Source organism: Elephas maximus, chromosome 11 (genome assembly GCF_024166365.1).
Source record: "Elephas maximus indicus isolate mEleMax1 chromosome 11, mEleMax1 primary haplotype, whole genome shotgun sequence".
In the NCBI taxonomy this organism is placed as follows: Eukaryota; Metazoa; Chordata; class Mammalia; order Proboscidea; family Elephantidae; genus Elephas; species Elephas maximus.
Window position 1 is genome coordinate 106,100,538 of NC_064829.1, and position 20,437 is coordinate 106,120,974.

The 20,437-nt window shown below is 41.1% G+C and overlaps 1 protein-coding gene and 1 pseudogene across 1 annotated transcript; one reads left to right on the forward strand and one right to left on the reverse strand.

The window, feature by feature from the left end:
- Nucleotides 1-618: 618 nt before the first annotated feature.
- LOC126085094 (zinc finger protein 234-like) lies at nt 619-19,054 on the reverse strand. Its single transcript, XM_049900096.1, has 4 exons — nt 18,891-19,054; nt 12,773-12,850; nt 9,001-9,127; nt 619-4,209 (listed from the first exon to the last, which is right to left on the reverse strand). The coding sequence occupies exons 2-4, from the start codon at nt 12,785-12,787 to the stop codon at nt 2,222-2,224; spliced, it is 2,130 nt and encodes a 709-aa protein (XP_049756053.1). The 5' UTR covers nt 12,788-12,850; nt 18,891-19,054; the 3' UTR covers nt 619-2,221.
- Nucleotides 14,060-16,233, forward strand: LOC126086277 (60S ribosomal protein L13-like; annotated as a pseudogene).
- Nucleotides 19,055-20,437: the final 1,383 nt, after the last annotated feature.

The window sequence follows — 20,437 nt, forward strand, 5'->3', positions numbered from 1 at the left end:
TTTATGTAACAATGCCCCAATCTACAGGCACTGAAGTGGTCTCCAGCGATTTTCCCGTTAGAAAGGATGCCGCAGTAAATAACCTTGTATGCTTGCATCTTCATCCTGTTGAAGATACATCTTAATGATAAATTCACAAAATGAGGTTTGCAGAGTTAAGTGTTATGTATCTTTTTAAAATATTTTCAATTTTCCTACTATATTGCTTATATCAACTTACATTCCAAGTGGCAATGTATGACAGTATAACTTTTTGCCCAAATTTTCCAACATGATGAGCTATTAAACATTTTATGTTTTCTCAATCTAATGGTAAGAAATGGTAACTCACTGTAGCTTTAATTTGTGAGTGTCGTGGAACATATTTTCAAGGGTCATGATTATATCATCTGAAATGTCTGTCCAAATTTGTTGCTCACTTTTCTATTGGCGTTTGCTTTCCCCTTCTCAATTTGTTTATATTTTAATACACATTAGTAATATTAGCCCATTATCTATTAAATGCATCAACTCCAAGACAACTGCAGTTTCTTCTAGTTTTACAATTTAGTTTCTATTTTTTCTGGAGGGGAGGTCCAGCAAAAAAATTTAATGTAGTTTTTTTTCTAAATGTTTTTATTAAAGTAACTCACGTATAAAATTAACCACTGTTAAGTCTACAATTCAGTGGCATTTAGTTCATTCACAATGTTGTGAAACCACCACCTCTTAAATTCCAAAACATCTTCATCCCCCAGAAGAAAACCCTGCGTCCATTAAGCAGTCACTTCCCGTTTTCCCTGGTAAACACCAAACTTCTCTTATGGATTTACAAATTACAGATAGTGCATACAAGTGGAATCATATACGACCATTTCTAGGTTTGGCTTAGCATAATGTTTTATCCACATTTTAGCATGTATTAGTATTTCATTTCTCTTTATGGCTACATATTACGTATACAACACATTTTGTTTATACATTGATCCACTGAAGGATATTGGGGTTGTTTCCACCTTTTACTTACTGTTAATTGTATGGCTATGAACATTTGTGTACAAGTATTTTTTTATGTTTTCAATTCTATGGGGTATACACCTAGGAGTTTAACGACTGGGTCATGTGGTAATTATGTTTAAGTTTTTGAGGAACAATCATGGATTGAGAAAACCCTGGTGGCGTAGTAGTTAAGGGCTACAGCTGCTAACCAAAAGGTCTGCAGTTTGAATCCATCACATGCTCCTTGGAAATCATATGGGATGATTCTACTCTGTCCTGTAGGGTCACTATGTATTGGAATTGACGCGAAGGCAACGTTTTTTTTTTTTCTTTTTTTAAATCATAGATTAAACAGTGTGCCCATAAAACGTGTTCCAATCTTAATCCCTGTTCCTGTGGATGTAACGTAATGGACTTCCAAAACACCATCTAATGTAATGAAACTAATCAATCAGTTGAGGTCAACCCAGTGCAGGTAGACCCTAACCCTAACAGCTTCTAAGTTATATATATACAAGGACCAGCAGAGACGCAGACATACCCAGACACCAGGGAAGACAGGCACTAGCCGACAAAGATGGAGGTAGATGAATTTACAAGCCCAGAAACTCCAAGGGTTGCCTCCTACTAGAAGCTGAAATAAAGATCTCCCTCTAGAAAACAAACTCTGAATTTGTACTTCTGGCTGCCTGAACTATGAAAAATACATTTTTGTTCTTGAAAGCCACCAATCTGTGGAATTTGTGTTACAACAATACTAAGAAATGAAGACAGGAATTGACTGTATTCCACGGCAGCTGCACCATTTTACACTCCCACCTACGGAGGACGAACGTTACAATTTCTCCACATCATCAACAATCCTTACTATTTTCCATTGTGATTTTTAATATCATCTAGTGGGTGTAGTGATTTCGATTTTTAATGACCTGTAAGGATTAGCTTCTTTTCAATTGCTTCCTTGTCATCAACCTATCTTCTTAACAGAAATAGAGATCTAAGCATTACAAGAATTCAGGTTTCACATATATTTTTAAAAGCCTGTATTTTGTATAATTTTTTCCTGTGAGGGTTCTCAGATATCCTTACCACTATTACCATTTTCAGAAAATTTATCACCAGCATGGATTTTGTGATTTATAAGATCTGAACTTCAAATGAAGCTGTTACCACAAGTTTCACACTACTAAGGTTTCTCCCCAGTGTGAACTCTCTGCTGAGATTGTAGCTGTGAAGATGAATTTTACCACACACGTTTGTACGGTTTCTCTTCAGTGTGTACAAGCTCATGATGTTGAAGACTTGAGGCATGACTGAAGTACTTACCACACTCCTCACACTTAAATGGTTTCTCTCCTGTGTGGACCCTCCGATGAGTGTTAAGATTCTCATTCCACTTAAAGCCCTTCCCACACTCTTCACATCTGTATGGCTTTTCTTCATTATGGACTCTTTGATGGGCTTGAAGGTGTGAATTCTGACAGAAACTCTTTCCACACTCTTCGCATTTGAAGGGTTTTTCTCCACTGTGGACTCTCTGATGCGTCAAAAGATGTGCAGCTTGCCTGAAGCCCTTCCCGCACTCCTCACAATTATAGGATTTCTCTCCTGTGTGGATTCTACCATGAGTTTGAAGATTTGTTCTACTACTGAAGTACTTCCCACACTCTTCACATTTGAATGGTTTTTCTCCACTGTGAACTCTCTGATGGGTCAAAAGATTCGCAGCATGCCTGAAGCCCTTCCCACACTCCTCACAATTATATGATTTTTCTCCTGTGTGGATTCTAAGATGAGTTTTCAGATTTGATCGACTACTGAAGTACTTAGCACACTCTTCACATTTGAATGGTTTTTCTCCACTGTGGACTCTCTGATGGGTCAACAGATGTGCAGCCTGCCTGAAGCCCTTCCCACACTCCACACAATTGTAGGATTTCTCTCCTTTATGGATTCTACAGTGAACGTGAAGATTTTGTCTAGTACTGAAGTATTTGCCACATTCTTCACATTTAAACGGTTTTTCTCCACTGTGGACTCTCTGATGGGTCAAAAGATGTGCAGCCTGCCTGAAGCCCTTCCCACACTCTTCACATTTGTATGGTTTAACACCAGTATGGATCAGCCGATGAACCTGAAGTCTTGAACTCCAATGGAAGCCTTGTCCACATTCCTCACACTTAAAAGGTTTCTCTACATTGTGGATCTTATGATGGACTTTAAGATATGAACTCTGACTGAAACCCTTCCCACACATATCACATTTATATGGTTTTTCTCCAGTGTGGACTGCCTGATGGGAATGCAAATCTGAATTGTAAATGAAGCCTATTCCACATAGGTTGAACATATATGGATTTTCTGCAATGTGAACTCTTTGATGGTCCTGAAATTGCAAAGGATGAATGAAGCTCCTACCACATTCCTCACACTTACAAGGTTTTTCTCCTCTTCGAACACACTGATGGGTATAAAAATATGTGTTACAGGCGAAGCTTTTCCCACACTCTTCACATTTGCAAGACTTCTCTCCTGTATGGACCATGCAATGAGTATTAAATGCTGCTCTACAACGAAAGTTCTTACCACATGTATCACATGTGAATGTTTTCTCTCCAGTGTGGATTCTCTGATGTTCCTGAAAATGAAAAAGATAATTAAAAGCCCTCCCACATTCTTTACATTTATAAGGTTTTGCTCCTTTGTGGCCTTTGCAATGAACAGTGAGTGTTGCTCTATGACTGAAGCATTTCCCACATTCCTCACATTTGTGCAGTTTCTCTGTAGTGTGGACATTCAGATCACTTTGCAGATGTGAGCTCTGACTAAATTCCTTACCACACTCATCACGCTTATAGCGGTTCTTTCTCGTGTGAACTCTCTGATGATTACGAAGACCTGAGATATAACGGAAGCTTTTTCCACACTCACTACACGTGAGAGACTTTTTTTCTGAGTGTGAACGCTGATGATGATCAAAGCTGGAGACATCACTGAAGGTTTCTGTACACTTGTTACACTGGTGAGGTGTCTCTCCTGTGTGAATATTAACTAGTCCTCCTGCAACTGGAGAGGATGAATCACCTTGTTTGTAGAACTGAGACTTATTTATCTTGGAATTTTGACACCTGGTTAAGTCACCTGCAATTTGTTGCCAGATATGCAAGCTGGAAATGTCCTCCTGTGCTTCTGCTTGTGGAACAGTCTCCACCAGCCTTGAGTTCTTGCCTCCTGTAAGGACAGAGAATTCAGAGATATAGACAGGTGAAAGATTTGTTAAGAGTTTTCATTATTTCATACTTAGTCAGGGAATGGGACATTACTGAACCCAGAGAAAGTTCAGTTCATCTTTTCCACTGCATATCATGTTCTCCTATTTACACACTATCAAAAACAAGAACAGATGCACTGGGCTCCAACCCACTAAGTATTAACAAGACCAAACACCAATTTCTAAAATGAATATATAAAACTTTAAGGAAAGCAATAACACAATCAAAAGTGTGCATACTTTCAGATTATTTTTTCAGTAAACACCTCAATTAATAGAGGAGCTCTGGTGCCACAGTGGTTAAGCACCCAGCAGCTAATCGAAAGGTACAAGGCTCGAATCCACCAGCTGCTCTGCGGGAGAAAGATGTGGCAGTCTGCTGCTTCTGTAAAGATCTACAGTTTTAGAAACCCTATAGAGCAGTTCTATTCTGTCACACTGAGTTGCTATGAGTCGCAATCGACTTGAGAGCAATGGGATTTTGAAGGAAATTTTTACAGAGTAGAACGTCTCTTTCCTTCCTGTAGGAATACTCAATTAAAAGCTGCCTCATTAGTTTCAGCAGGTGTTTAAACAGTTTGTGTAGAACTCTGTCTTGGTTTATTTTATTGGAAAATTACTTCTATCCCTAAAGAACTGAGAGGCCCTAGAATGGTTCTAATGACTTGGAGATTTCGGAGAAGATTACACTATCGCTTAATGAATAAAATAAGGCATATGTGCAGAGAGTGCTCCTTTAGGTCTGGCTGAGAAGATTCCTTCATAAGGACAAAGGGGAAAAAAAAAGTTGAAGTGATGACATACACTATTCTGAAATCTGACAGTAATTCAGACCTTCACAATCTCCAGGGGAAAAAAACGAACCAATACAAGCTAACCTTTGACGACAGAGACGGGGAGGAGAGAAAAAAAATAAAAGGGCACAGTGTAATTTTCTGAAAAGCCCATCGTATAAAGCGACTTGCATTCTGCTTTGAACTTAACCCACATAAGCTACTTCCTTGGATGGTTCCTTACTTCTTTGAGGTCACTGCTCAACTGTCAGTCCATCAACGAGTCAACGTCAAATAATAAACCCTGTGCATGGCCGATTCTCCTCTGGCAACTTCCATCCCCCTTGACTCTATACTCCCCACCCCAGTGCTGTCGAGTCGATTCCGACTCATTGCGACCCTATAGGACTCTATACTACACAACACTTATTCCCCTGTGACACTCTAACTAGGTCATTTTTGTTAATTGTATGTCTTTCTGACTACAACGCAGTATCAATAAGCACAAGCATTTGCACTACTTCCTGCTTTATAACTGTGTCCAGAAGACTGCACGGCACATGGTGGGCACTCAACAAGTGCACACTAAATGGATAAATAAATCCCTGCTTGACGTTTCTGTGAACATTTAAGTCAAGTCACAGAAACAAAAAGGCATCCAAGTAAGTGCTGTAAAATAGGGAAGGAGAAGGAAGCTGCAGTTTTGTTGGGAAACCAAAAGGCTGTACCGGAGCCAAGGTCCACCAGGAATGATGGTGCCGAGGAGAAGATCCAAGGCAAAAAGTCACTTCAGTGGAAACCAAGCACGAGGGCCTATCACAGGTTCCCTTAGAGCCTTCTGGGCTGTCTCTTTGAAAACAGAGCACTGAAAATCGGTGGATTTAGATGAACTGAATGCTCACAACAGTTTTTCAAATTGAAGACTACAGCCTATTAGTGAGCTGTAAAATAAATTTTAAAATTTGTAATGAACATTTAAAAAAAAAAAAAAAACAGAAAATATCTACAGCCTAATCACAAGCTGTAACAGTAAATGCTTTCTGAAGTCATACGTAAATCTACACAAACATGAAATACTTCCACTGGTTACAACAGAAGATGCTGTTATGACTACAGTTTATGCTTGAAAATGTTGGAACAGTTTGGATCAGGAAGTTATCAACCCCTTCGTTAAGTAAAATGTTCTAATGCAAAGTTGAAATGATCGGGAATATAGGCGACACTGAGCCGTCTGACTCACGTTCCTTCCATATTGAGTCTGCCCCCTCTAGCTCAGGGAAGGGGACACCTAGGAGTAGTGATGTGATGTGGACTTCGGAAGAGCAAATGGGCAGCAGCTGTCAAATTTTTCAAGGGAAATCAAGCTGTCCTGGTTAATTGTCTAAAATCTCAGGAAGGAGATTTTTTTTTTCTTGTAGGAGTGCCTGTCTCACAAGTAGACATCAGAATCCTCATATAAAGGTGTAGTATTTCGTTCGAGAAATGAATATGCCCCTGATGAAAGGTTCCAGGAAAGCCACATGGAAAGTATATCAGCACAGTCACAGCCACAATGCTTAAGTGTTTTCCTAGGATGTGGGTTAACTGTTACATGTGCACGCGTGCGTACACACACACTCACCACAAGGGCACCCAAGAGATTAGAACATGGAGAGACGTTCATCAGAAGACAAAATGTTCTGTGACATTCTTCATTCGCTCTGGTTTGTGCATCACCTATCAGCTATCTCTATGACTCAGGAGGACAGAGAGGTCCCTCTGTACATTAATTCAATCCATTAAGTCAACAAATAAGTAGACACCTGCCACATCCACAGACAATTCTAGGCTCTGAGGAGGGAAGGGTAAACAAAACAGCCAAAAATCTTTCACTCTTAGAGAAAACATACCAGTAGGAGTGACAGATGATAAGCAGATAAACAAAAAGTAGATATGACAAAATAAGAGAGGGCAAGGAGAATAAAGGAGGATGGTATTTTAACAGGGTGGAGAGACAAGGCTTCTCGCGTGACGTTAAAACAGAGAAGAGGCCAGAGTGGCATAAGGAAGGGGATCAGGAAAATTTTAGGTGGAGAAGTACCCCAGACAGACAAAGAGCGAGTAAAGAGATCTGAGGCAGAGGTGTCCAGTAGGCAGAATAACAGTCCCACAAAGATTTCCAAATCCTAATTCCCCAAACTGAGGATATGTCAGGTTACGTGGCAAATGAAAATTATGGTGACAGATGGAATTTAAGCTCCTAACCAGCTAACCTTAAAGTAGGAAGATTATCCTACAATATGTGGTGGGCTCAATATATTCAAACGGACCCTTACAAGTGGAAGAGCCAGGCAGTAGAGTCAGAGGAAAATGTGACCACAGAAAGATAGTTACAGTGATGCAATATCGCTGGCCTTGCAACTGGAGGGCTAGAGCCACAAGGCAAAGAACTTTGCAGCTTCTAGAAGCTTAAAAAGGCAATGAAATGGATGTTCCCTACATTCTCCAGAAAAGAAAGCAGCCCAGCTGACATCTTGATTTTAGCCCCGAGAGACCCACATTGGACTTCAGCCTACACTACTGAATGATAATTAATTTGTGTTGTTTTAGGCCACCAAGTTTCTACCAGTAAGAGATTAATACAATATTTGTGGTACATCTGAGAAATAAAGAAGATGATGTGCCAGATACACATTGAGGAAGGGGAAAAAAAGGTAAGATTGTGTATTCAGAGAGGAAGTAGGGCTGACGACCAGACTGTGTGGGGCTCTACGAACCACTCTAAGAAATATAATAAGCCACCAAGTGTTCTGAGTAGGTGAGTGACTTCATTTGACTTACACTTCCCATGTATCACTTCGATGGCTATGGGGCAAACAGAATTCAGGAGGGAAAGGTTGCAAACGGGGCAATCGGTAGAAAGGCTGTTGCAATAATCCAGGAGAGACGTTTAGCAATTTGGATCAGGGTGACGGAAAAAGGGAAGGCAGAAAGTAAAAGAAATGGACAATAATCTACAAGGATTCCCAGTGGCTGCTTCTGATCTGAACTCTCTTCTTTTTGAGTTGCTGCCTTCATCAGCAAAAGCCTTTTTCCCCTTTCTAAGTGCAATATAGGAAACCCGATGGTCAGTTAAAGGCTTGGCTGCTAACCAAAAGTTTAGCAGTTTGAACCCACCAGCCACTCCAGGGGAGAAAGATGTGGCAGTCAACTTCTGTAAAGATTACAGTCTTGAAAACCCTATGGGACAGTTTTACTCTGTCCTAACAGGTTGCTGTGGAAACCCTGGTGGCATAGTGGTTAAGTGCTACAGCTGCTAACCAAAGGGTCGGCAGTTCGAATCCACCAGGCCCTCTTTGGAAACTCTATGGGGCAGTTGTACTCTGTCCTATAGGGTCGCTATGAGTCGGAATCAACTCGACAGCACTGGGTTTGGTTTGGGTTTTTAAAGGCTTGGTAAGAATCAAAATCAGCTCCATGAGAATGGGTTTGATTTTGGTTGGAAGTGCAATTTATCATGTATAAAGGGTTGGAGGCCTGTGAAGAGTAAAAAATAACCTTTTTAAAATGAACACAGTACTGGTATAATTTACTAGAAATTTGCGATTCTACTGCACACTTATGAAGTAATCAGAAGCACTATTTTTCCAACATTTTTCTTAAAATGACACATTTGAAGAAATGCCATTTATTTCAAGACCCAGAGAGACATACGTAAATATGTATCACTAAAACAGAAGTGGACCAAATCCTAAACCAATGTCTGCTTTCATTACTCCTCCTCCTCCTGGTTCTCATACCACACATGCAATCAGCCAGGGTGTGTGCTGCAATGTGCTCCTTCCTTCCTAATGAACTCTGATATTTTCTACTTGGTTTTATTTCACAGAAAATTGTTGTGAGGAGAATCAGTTCTCAAAACTCAGGTCACTATTCCAAGACCATTCAAAACCTTGAAAATCTGAAGAGATAAAGATCCTTCAAAGAAGTTATTCTCACCCAGAGACATCAGGTTCCTGAAGTTCTCAACCATCACATCTTGGTACAGCTTCTTCTGGACAGGGTTCAGCAGCCCCAGCTCCTCCTCAGTGAAGACCACAGCCACGTCCTCGAATGTCACCGATTCCTACAACATCAAGCACGAGTATACCCCATCTTAGAACTACTGTCCTCTTAAAAAGTTTGGGAGAATGGGGGGAAGCTGTTCTAAATTTGGGGGAACATGAATCATCTGTACATTTCTCAGCCCTTCTTCTATCCTGCCAGTCCCATACATGGATTTTTCTTAGCTTCGCCCAGAGTGAGGTGATGAATGAGAGCCATTGTATTCCACTTGCTGTCAACAGACTAAACCCCTAGAACTCTAAATGTTGCATGCTGGGAAACACATGTTGCCAGCTGCCTCAAATGACATGGCCAATTTATTTTCAATAGAATTTGATAGCACCAACCATCCTCCTACCACAGACAGACTCTTTAACGTTTGCAAAACTAATAAAATTTTGGTATCCTCTCTTAGACAGGTATGTAGTACGTGCTCTCAACCCTCAAGGCACACACACACCACATCCCGGAATTCCAACATTTCATGCAATGAGTTGCAGCCACCATGCCTGCGTGCGTATTCTAATGCTCTGGCCCTTACTAGTCAGGGGTCCCTGGACAAGTTCCCCTACATATCTTAATTTCCTCTTTGTTCAATGGTTTGTGCAACTCAAGTTTCTTTCAAGGATATACAAGGAAACACATCTACATATATATACATACACACACAGACACAAAAACATCACCTGCAACATTGTCTAAAACCGAGTAAGTGCTTAGTAAAAATTATCTATTGCTATTATTGAATTATTACTGTAGTTGTTATGTATTTCAACCCAACTCAAGGCTTCGAGGTATTCCAAGTGTGAAAGAAAGAATTTGGTTGGCCTTTGTCCCTGGTTCCAGGCAGGTAGCCTCTAAACCCTTGGAATCTCCTCAGTTATTAGAGCCTTTTTGTTAGTCCTGATGGTCCCTGGTACCAAACCAGGGAGTTTATGCTAACAAGGTGACACAGGATGGGGGCTGGCCACACCAGAATTACCATCATATGATTAGAGTTTGGGGCTTTGACTCACATGTCAGATGTCATCTGTACCACAGAAATGATGGTGTAGATTTATCAGTTCTAAAAATTGCAGAATACAATTTTATGTAGATCTTAGTCTCCTGTCTGAACATTTAAGATAAATTTCAAATGAAAATTAAAATGGTAAAAATTAAGCACATTTACAATTGTAATCATATAAAGGCCGATTTCCTTCCTTTTTGACTCATCCTTCAAGACAGTATGTATTCCTGACTCTACATAGATGACAAAAGGGGTTAAAATTTTTTACATCCTTTTGGTAATCTGATAAGGAAAGAATTCATTTTATAGTTCTCATTTATTCAATTACAAATGAATACCATCATCTTTTCATATACTCAGTGGCATGTCTCTTTCTCCTTTTTAACTTGTCTATTCATGCTCTTTGCCTATATTCATATTGATATTTTCCTCTGTACTATGATCCTGTAATATTTCTACAATAAATTTTATGTCTATTTCTGGCATACACATTGTAAATATTTCTACCCTAAGTTGTTATTTTTCTTGTAACACCATGTAGGTTTTTTTTTTTCCCCATGGAGGAATTTTTAAAGATTTTATACCACAACCAGGCTAATCGTTGTGCTTGTCTGGATGGGGCTCTGAGTGCGTCAGTGCACTTGAGGAGGTGGACATCGGGAGAGGGGAGGTGCAGAGTGAAGAGCCAGGGGAGGAGCAGTGTCACTTGTGGAAATCATCACTCAGGATGCCACTCCAGGCACCCACACTACTGGATACAAGTCCCTATAAGGAGAGCTCTTTTTGCTGAATAGAATGCCTAACTCCTCTGATCCTTGGTTTCCTGTGGAAACTTAAGCAGCTTTCTCATATTTCACACATTTAAAATGATGAAGAGACCAAGCACACCCTCCCTGAGCTGCTCGCAGTAAATGTAGTGACAGAACTTCAAACATCTGACAAGTCTTCTAGTATTACCAAGGGATGTCCTAAACTAATTCTATGTACTACATCAGGAAAATAAAATAAAACATGAAGGACAAAAAAAAAAAAAAATAGACCAGTAAATAAAACACACACAAGGAATGACTCCGGCATGAGAAAGAAGACTCCAGGTCTTCAATGTGATAAGATACAGTAATACTGATGTGTAGCGGAGACAGGCCCTATTACACATATTTGAATGTGCCATATTTGAATACTCCATCTACCAAGGAGCTGACGTACCACCTGAAAAAGTACTTTTGACAAATGGTACATTGGCTGAAGAAAAGTAGAATTTTTTCAGAATTCAGTTTTAGGGAAAAATATTTTATACAAGACCAATCTCATTGTACTTGTTTAAAACAATAACATTCCTGGCCAATTATGATACAACTACTAGTCTCTACTCGTCCGAAGTAAAAGAGAAAGAAGGAAACCAAAGACTCAAAGAGGAAACTAATTTACAGAACTAATAGTCTACAAAACCATGGCCTCCTTCTACCCAGAGACCAGAAGAACAAAATGGTGACTGGCTACCACTATTAACTCTTCCCATTCAGGGTCATAACAGGGGGACCCTGATAGGGTTTGAGAAAAAATGTGGGATACTGCCTCAAATTTCTTTAAAAAAAACAAACTAGAGTGACTGTACATGTTGAGGCGGGAGGACTCCCTGAGACTACTGCCATGAGACACTCTTTAAACCTTGAAATGAAACTAGCCCCTGACGTCATCTTTAGTTAAATACTAGGCTGGCTCATGAAATAAAGAATATTACCAATGAGTACTGTGTTCCTTTAAAAAAAAATCTATATGAGACCAAACTAGCAACAATTACTTTAAAACGAAGATGAGAATGTAAGGGAACAGGGAAACGAGATTAATGGAGATGGAACAATTAGAACACAAATACTGAGAATGTTCACACATGGTGAATAATGAAACCAGTTTCATTGGTCAATTTGTGTAGCAACTGCTGAATAGGAACCTAAAGTGTTGTGTAAATCTTCACTGAAAACACAATAAAATATTACTTAAAAACAACGTAATTCTAAAGCCACTTAAACGTCTAAGAGTAGGAAGTAGTTAAAAATACAACGGTGTAACAATTCAATTGGAAAATGATATAACCACAAAAAAATGACTGCTTCACAACATTGTCTGTTGTTGTTAAGTGCTGTCCTGACTCACAGTGACCCTAAAAGGACAGAGTAGAACTGCCCCATGGGGTTTCCAAGGAGCAGCTGGTGGATTTGAACTGCCAATATTTTGGTTAGTAACCAAGCTCTCAACCACTGTGCCATCAGGGCTTCTGCTTCACAACGGTAAATGAAAAGTGAACAATTTAAAATTAAATGTATATAATGAATACAAATAATTTATAAAAGTACATGTGGAAAAGAATATGAAAAAACAAAAGGTGCTAATTAGTGAGTAACGGAATAGTGAAGTGTGAGGATTACTCATTCCTATTCCTTCTATTACTCTTATTTTTGAGAAAAAAAAAAAAAAAGATAAAATAATAGAAAAAAAAAAATCCAAAGTCAGTGAAAAACATACAAAGCAAGTACCCAGCAAATAACACGTCAACAAGCGTCTGTTGTTCTCCTTGAGGCTTCATAAGAAAGAGATAGCCAAGCGTTCAATCTGTGTAGTGAGGAGGTATTTCAAGAGCAAAAGGTAAGCTCCACTCACCATGAATGTGCTCATTTTTCTTCCTACTTCTGGTGATATTCAGAGTCCTGAGATACACAGAGTCCTAGGAACGCTGAACTAGGGAAGGAGAAGAAAGACATAAAAAGGTGGCAAGGGATGTTGCCCACATTCATGGATGCTTATTGTGAATCAGCCAAGAGTCTCCATCTGGGTGGCTGCAGTTGCACACGGATTGATGTACATGTGGACACCAGGTGCCCTTGACCGCTATCAGTCCGGGTCCAGTAAACGCTCCTTACAGCTCCACATAGTGGTCCCCTCACCAGTGCTGCCTTGTCGCCCCCAAGGTAGCAACTGTGATTCTAGTACAATAGCATTTCAGACAATATAACACACTGAATAAGAGTCAGCTCTGGGGTCAATATATATATGTGGGTTCAAATCCTGGTACAGCTTCTCACTAGCTATGTCATCTTGGTAAATTAACAACATCTCTTTGCCTCAATTCTGTCATTTGTAAAACAGGAAGTTAGAGAGTCCCTACCGATGGGATTGTAACAAGGTGGAAAACTCTTAGAAGTCTATCAGTGTTCTTATTTCTTGGCAGCTATGGAAGAGCACATGACATTCTGTAGTAGGTGATTATCCTTATAAATTTAATTTTTACCAAAAGAACATGGTCAGATATGTGGACTTCTGATGTGAATGCTGCCGAGTGAAGGTCCCATGTATTCTCTGAAAACTCTGTTAAATAGGTGTGTCTGTGTTCCCTAATATTGTTGCCTTAACAACAATATTTAATTTGGCATAGACAACTGTTTTCTAAAAGGTGTGAAAATAAGCGAAACCAGTCGCTAAGCAGAAAGGTCCTAATAAGGCCTTTTCATCAACATAAAAAGGTACAATGCAAATGCTGGCAAATCTTACAGTATCCCTGAATGCTTTCAACTAAGGTTATGTATTTCTTTGATAAAACTAATTGAAACGCAGAGGAATAAAATAGATAAATATGCTTGGAGAAAAAAAAAAACTTTAGTTTTTATTAAAAATCACAATTCTGGAAAATAATAGCTTCCATTTTGGAAAACAGTTTGGCAGTTAAATATGAAACTACCACTCAACCTAGGAATTCCCTGCCTAGGTATTTACCCAGGAGACTGAAAACACATGTCCACTTAAAGACTTGTCGATATAAAGACTTGCATGTGTAAGTTCACAGCAGCACTGATCACAAAGGAACAAAACTGAAAAGAAGAGGGGATTCTGAGCTCATATTTATATCTGAATGAATAAATAAATAGGGGAGAAGTTTGTCTTTACGGTAGAATGCCCAATAATAAAGATATCTCCCCCAAATTTATTATCTACAAAAGGTAAAATACTAATGGTTCAGGAGAGGATTTTGGCAGATATCACCTAAGCCCTGTGAACAAAGCTGAGATCAGCAATACTGGGACAAGCCCACATCACTGGTCTCTTGGCATACTGCACTGAAAGGACACCTAAACACTTCTGTAGTATCGCTGCCAATAGGGCGTCATCTGAACTGATGACATGAAAAATACTTGCCCATACTTTTCAAAAACAACAAGAACAAAAAAGACCAAAGAATCTTTCTAGATGAAAGGAGGGTACAGACATATGGGAACTAAAGGTAATGCATAAATTAGACCCTGAACTAAAAGGAAAACATTTATAGAAGGCTTATTTTGGGAGAAAAAAGAAATTTAAATATGAGTTGGGTATTAGGCAACAGTATGTTATCTAATATGTTTCCTACTGTTATCTAAGATATAATAATATTAACTACTTTCACCTAGTATAATGTTTAAAAGCATCTAGTGTATTAAAGCCCACCCAGTGCCATCGATTTAGCCATGACAAATCGGTGGTTTAAAGGTTGGACACTTGCCTTCCACGCAGGAGACATGGGTTGACTTCCAGGAAACGCACCTCATGCACGGCTACCACCCTACGATGCTGAACAGGCTTCAGGGGACCTTCCAGACTAAGGCTGACTGTATGGAAAGTCCTAGTGATCTACTTCTGAAAACCTGCCAGTGAAAACCCTGTGGATCACTACAGAACACCGCCGGACCCACAACAAATCGAGGGAATGGCCCAGGACCGGGCAGTGGGCGTTCCACATTCCTAGGTCACTACGGGCTGGGGTCAACTCTAAGGCAGCTAACAACACATTATGCTAAAACCCTATAAGCAGCCCCTTCTAACCAAAACCAAATCCACTGCTGGTCGAGTCAATTCCGACTCATAGCGACCCTACAGACCAGGGGAGAACTGTCCCACAGGGCTTCCAACTTTTCCCTGCTACCTGCAGGCTTCCTGTCTGAAGCAAGAGAAAATAGCCTGTCTTTGATTACTGGTATATTCCTGATGGTATTTGGCCGTGAGTCATCAACAAAGCAAGTAAGCAAAATGTAAACAACTGGTGAATCAGGGTACAGGATATATGAGAGTTCCTTATATTCTTTTTGCAACTTTCCCAAAGGTTTGAAATTATACAAAAATAAAACATTAAATAATCAGGAAGTAGTCTTGGTAATTACAATAGTAACGATAATAATAAGGATGATGATGACAATATACAGCAGTTCATTGTGTCTTCTTTCTTGGAGGTGTTTGGGAATTTCCACAGTTAGGAAAGACAAGGGGAAAAACATCAAGGAAAGTACGTTATCAATTCTGTTAAACGCTTGTATGTAAATGACTACACATACATCCACAAAGAGCCACTATACAGAAATGCCTCTCAAGCACTGCCGTTGCTATCTTTATATTCAGGAGTCACAGGTAATTCGAACAGTTTTTTTCTCTGCTTATTTCTGTATTTTCTGAATTCTCCAGTCTGCTAGGCTGTTCGGCTTTGAAGAGGGCCTTAGCCACAGCATACAGCCAGAATGGCGTGATCCTGAAGCACCACTTCCAGAAGGACAAGCAGCGGTGCACGGCCACACGGTTCAACCAGGAAGGGCAGGAGATCCGCAGACACAAGGCCCTACAAGTAAAATCCCGCAGCATCGCGCCGCACCCTGCATCTGGACCTATGCACCCATAGTGCAGTGCACATAGTGCGATATCACACCAAAGCCTAAGCTGACCAGGGCTTCAGTTTGGAACAGCTGAAGGTGGCCGGCATTCTAGACCATCGGGATCTCTGTGGATCCACGCAGGAGGATTAAGTCCACAGGGACCCTGCAGGCCAACGTGCAGCGGCTTATCCTCTTTCCCCAGAAGCCGTCTGTCCCCGCAAAAAGGGAGGCTGCTCTACTGAGGAACTCAAGTTGGCCACTCAGCTGACAGGGCCGGAGATGTCCACACCAAACGCCTAAAAGGAGAAATTCCCGGTCATGATGCAGGAAAATAAGGACTTCACGGCATGTGCCAGTCTCTGCATGGCCTACGCCAGTGCTCGGCAATTTGGGATCAACACAAAGAGAGCCAAGGAGACTGCAAAATAGGAACTGGAGAAGAACACGTAAAGCTCTGTCAGGGGCCTTTAATGAAAGAGCAGGGAAGCCTCTCCAAAACATTCTTTGGAATCAAATAAAATTAAATAGTTGAGAATTTTTAAAAGACCATAGAGGAGTTCAAGCCCATTAGCCTTGCTTGGAAGGTACAATCGATTTCATTCCAGCCAGTTCTCTGTGGCTCATAGAGAATATATCCCAGAGATGATGAACTCAGACTCTGGTCTCAAGCTGCTGAGGTTCCAACCCCAGCTCCACCTATACTAGTTTGGTGAGTATAAGTAAATGACTCATCTTTAAAACAGGGAAAAAAGCCGTACCACTTCACAGACCCACGGTGTGGAATCATAGAGTATTACAAATAATCAACATTCAAAGAAACTGAAGCAGAAGGTTTATTCTGAACAGTTACTCTATACACATAGAGACCATTTTGATTTCAGAAAGAATGGCTCCAAGTCTGTCAGATACAATGAGGCTTATAAAGAGGAAGGAGAAGAATAAATCATAGACCACTGGGCAATCTCAATATAACTGACTGAACCCTGGCCTCCCCTTTTACTGAGATTAAATGATTTAAGGTTACAAGATGGTTTCAGACCTTCCACCCACCTTCAGCCATGCCTTTTGAAAGTCACACTTAGTAAGCCTGGCTTCTGAACAGGAAAGAAGAGATCAGCGACTCTGGGTAAAAGAAAAGCCAACGGGAGAATGAAATTTGGTCTGCAATATCTTTACAGTGAATATCGGGTTTGGTGCGAAAAAAAACTTAAAATCGAAGTGAGATGTCTGTTATATTTCTCTTTGAGAGTACTAATTTACATAAAACTCAAAGAATGAAACTTATCAACTAAATCTTAACCCATGCCAGAATACATGTCACACAATCTACAATACACATGAAAATCTCCAGGGAAGAAAAGCCCCGAGTTCTCATCATGTGGGCCTCTCCTACCAGTAGCCAAGGCATCACTGCCTCTACCTCCGTGCAGTCCTTTTGGAAAAGCAGGGGCTGGTCAAAGCAACCAAAATAAAACCAAACCCAGGGCCGTCGAGTCGATTACGACTCATAACGACCCTATAGGACACAGTAGAACTGCCCAATACTTTCCAAGGAGCGCCTGGCAGATTCAAACTGCCGACCCTTTGGTTAGCAGCTGTAGCACTTAACCGCTACGCCATCAGGGTTTCCAGTCAAAGTAAGGAGTCTGTGAATTGCAATGATTGCTCACTGTCCCCTATACATCACAGCTCATTCTCCTCGCTCTGACCAGCTGGAAACAGCCCCCTCCTTCCTAAGGAAAGAGGTCAGAGAGGATCCAGGAAGATCCATCTTCCAGCCCTACTCAGAGACAAGGGTCAGGACCACTGCAGCAGGAACTGACTACATCTCTGATTCAAAGTGCTAAAAAAAAAAAAAAGGAAGTAAGAAATGGAAACATACAGGGTTCACTCCATCAGTTAGTCAGTATGCACACAGGAAGACCCCCCTGTTTAGGAAAAACAGGAGGGCCCAATGAGGGGCAGTTACAATCAGCCTCTTTTTCAAAACTGTGGTTAAAATATACACACAAAAACATTTGACAATACCCAGTCCTCCACATCTGCAATTCACCGTCATTGATTTACAGTTTTTACAAAAGAGGTTTTTAAGGAGAGGAAGAAGAAGTACAATAGAAAGTTATTTTTCGATAATCTTAATTAACCCGATCCTTGGAAACATGCTCCCATTTCTGACAGCAGCTCACATCAGAACACTAAGTGCACTCTGTCCCGACCAAGCCCCCTTCATCTGAAAATTCCTCAAGCAGTCTGGAGGTTTTAAAATAATAAAGCACCTCAACTGCTCAGGATATTTCAAAGACCTAGAACTGTCCTCTCAAGAAACAAGGGCAAAGGCTAACTTACTTTTTGGTTAACTTAAATTCCTTGCACAAGCTTTAACAGAGGTTTTGGTTAACCTATGTCTTATCGCAGAGAGGTTTGTGAAGGAAGACTTAATCACTGTGTCTATCAAAGCCTCAGTTTCCTATTTATTAACAGGGACCCTATCGGAGCGCTTCTCAGGAAATTAAATACTAGTACTAACAACCAGAAGGTCACCATGACTCGGAATCAACGAGATAGTACCACTCATGACGTATCAGGAATAATTTTAAGACGCTTATACTGCGTCTTTTAATTCTCAAGACAATTCTGTCATGAAAGTATTTGTTGGTGCTCGGCCTCGAGTCGATTCCGACTCATACCGACCCTACAGGAGAGAGGAGAACTGCTCCATATGGTCTTCTAGCCTGTAATCCTGACGAGAGCAGATAAATCACCAGGTCCAGTTTCCCTAGGATCGGGCGGTGGGTTTGAACTGCCTACCGTTCGGTTAGCAGCCGAGCGTTTAACACTGAGCCACCAGGGCCCCTTCACTAAACTACTAGTATCGTCTTTTTACAGAGCACCGGAGAAAGTAACTCGCCCAATGCTGTAGCGAGTGGAACTGGCAGCAGCAGCGTGGGTGCAAAGCGGAGGAAAGTGGATTGGGAAGTTGAGAGCCCGGGAGACCCTCCAATAAGGCGACGCACGACCCAAGCCCTTCTCCAACCACGGGACGCGCGAATCGCCCCAAATGGAAGTCTCCCGAGGGGAATGCAAACAGCCGCCCTCGCCTTTCAAACCTCCGTTTGCGCCGCGACCTCTTTACACTGAATCGATGTCCTGGTCCTTGCAGGTTCCAAACACAGGTCCACAGAGTCTGGAAGTGTCTCGAGACGCAGAAGAAACAAACACAAGCAGGAAAACCATAGCAGGAACCGCACGCTCTAAGAGCGGAAGTGATCGTAACTGCACACAGCTTCTGGACTACATTTCCCAGAATTCCGCACAACAGCCTGCCCGAGCGGAAGTGCCCGGGTATCAACGGGAATGCCAGTTTTAGGGGATCAGCCGCACTTCCACTCTGTAGGGTCTCTGTGAGTCGGAACGGACTGCACGGCACCGGGTTTGATTTAGTTTTGGCTTTAGATGACTGAAAGAAGGAGGGTAATGGTGAGTATAAGGAGCCCTGGTGTGCAGTGCTACACCTGCTAACCAAAAGTTGGGCAGGTCGAATCCACCAGCTGTTCCTTGGAACCCTATGGGGCAGTCCTGCAAGGTCTCTATGAGTCGGAATCGACTCCATGGCAACGGGCTTCAACAGCGTAGGGAGTGCAGTGGTTAAGCATTCAGCTCGAATCCAGAGATCAGCGGTTCAAATCCACCCAGCCGTTCTGCTCCGCTGAGAAAGTCCTGCGATGTGCTGCCATAAAGGTGACAGGTTAGGAAACCCTATGGAGCAGTTCTACTCCGTCACGTGGGATCTCCAAGTGTAGAAAATCGACAGGACGGCACACAGCAACAACCAAAAAATAAATAAATAACCAAACCCAGCACTGTCGAGTCGATTCCGACTCATAGCGACACTATAGGACAGAGTGGAACTGCCCCAGAGTTTCCAAGGAGCACCTGCCGGATTTGTCTGTCGACCCTTGGGTTAGCAGTGTAGCACTTAACCACTACACCACCAGGGGGTAGCATAATTTGACAGTATGAGGCTAGAGTTTTAAGAATGGGCGAGGAAGAATGTTTGGGAGGGGCGTTGAGGAGCAAGGAAGGTACGAACGCCCTTTGACATCACTAGTCTGGCAGGAAAACCAACCAGTATTTGAGACGGCCAAAGAGGAAGCAGTGGCTTCATAGAAAAGCCATCTTTCCCACTTTGGAGGAGAAAACACCAAATACATTATCCTACATCTCCAGAGAAGCTTAACTGCTAAAGGCGTTGGCCTTAGGGTCATTCTTGAACCCAAAAGTCTATGATTTAATGCAAGAACACTCCAGAGAATTCTGCAGATGAGGGATGATGTTTGACTGCTAACATTTTTTTTTTTACCTTCATATTTTTTGGCTAAAATATCTGCATTGTATTAAGTAATTATAACACTGATGTATAATTTGAAACGAGTTAAAAAGACTATAAAGCAAGAGAAAAAAATTCCACCCTCAATGACTTGAAGTTAACCAGATGTGTTTTCAAAAATACATACTCAATCTACAAATTTTTTTCAAAAATGAATTCATATAAAAATCTCATGTTGTGTCTCTCAGTATAAACTAGATATTTTCCAATGTCAATCACTAAAAATCTAATGTCTCCCAATCAGTGGCTGCAAGGTGCTTCATTGGA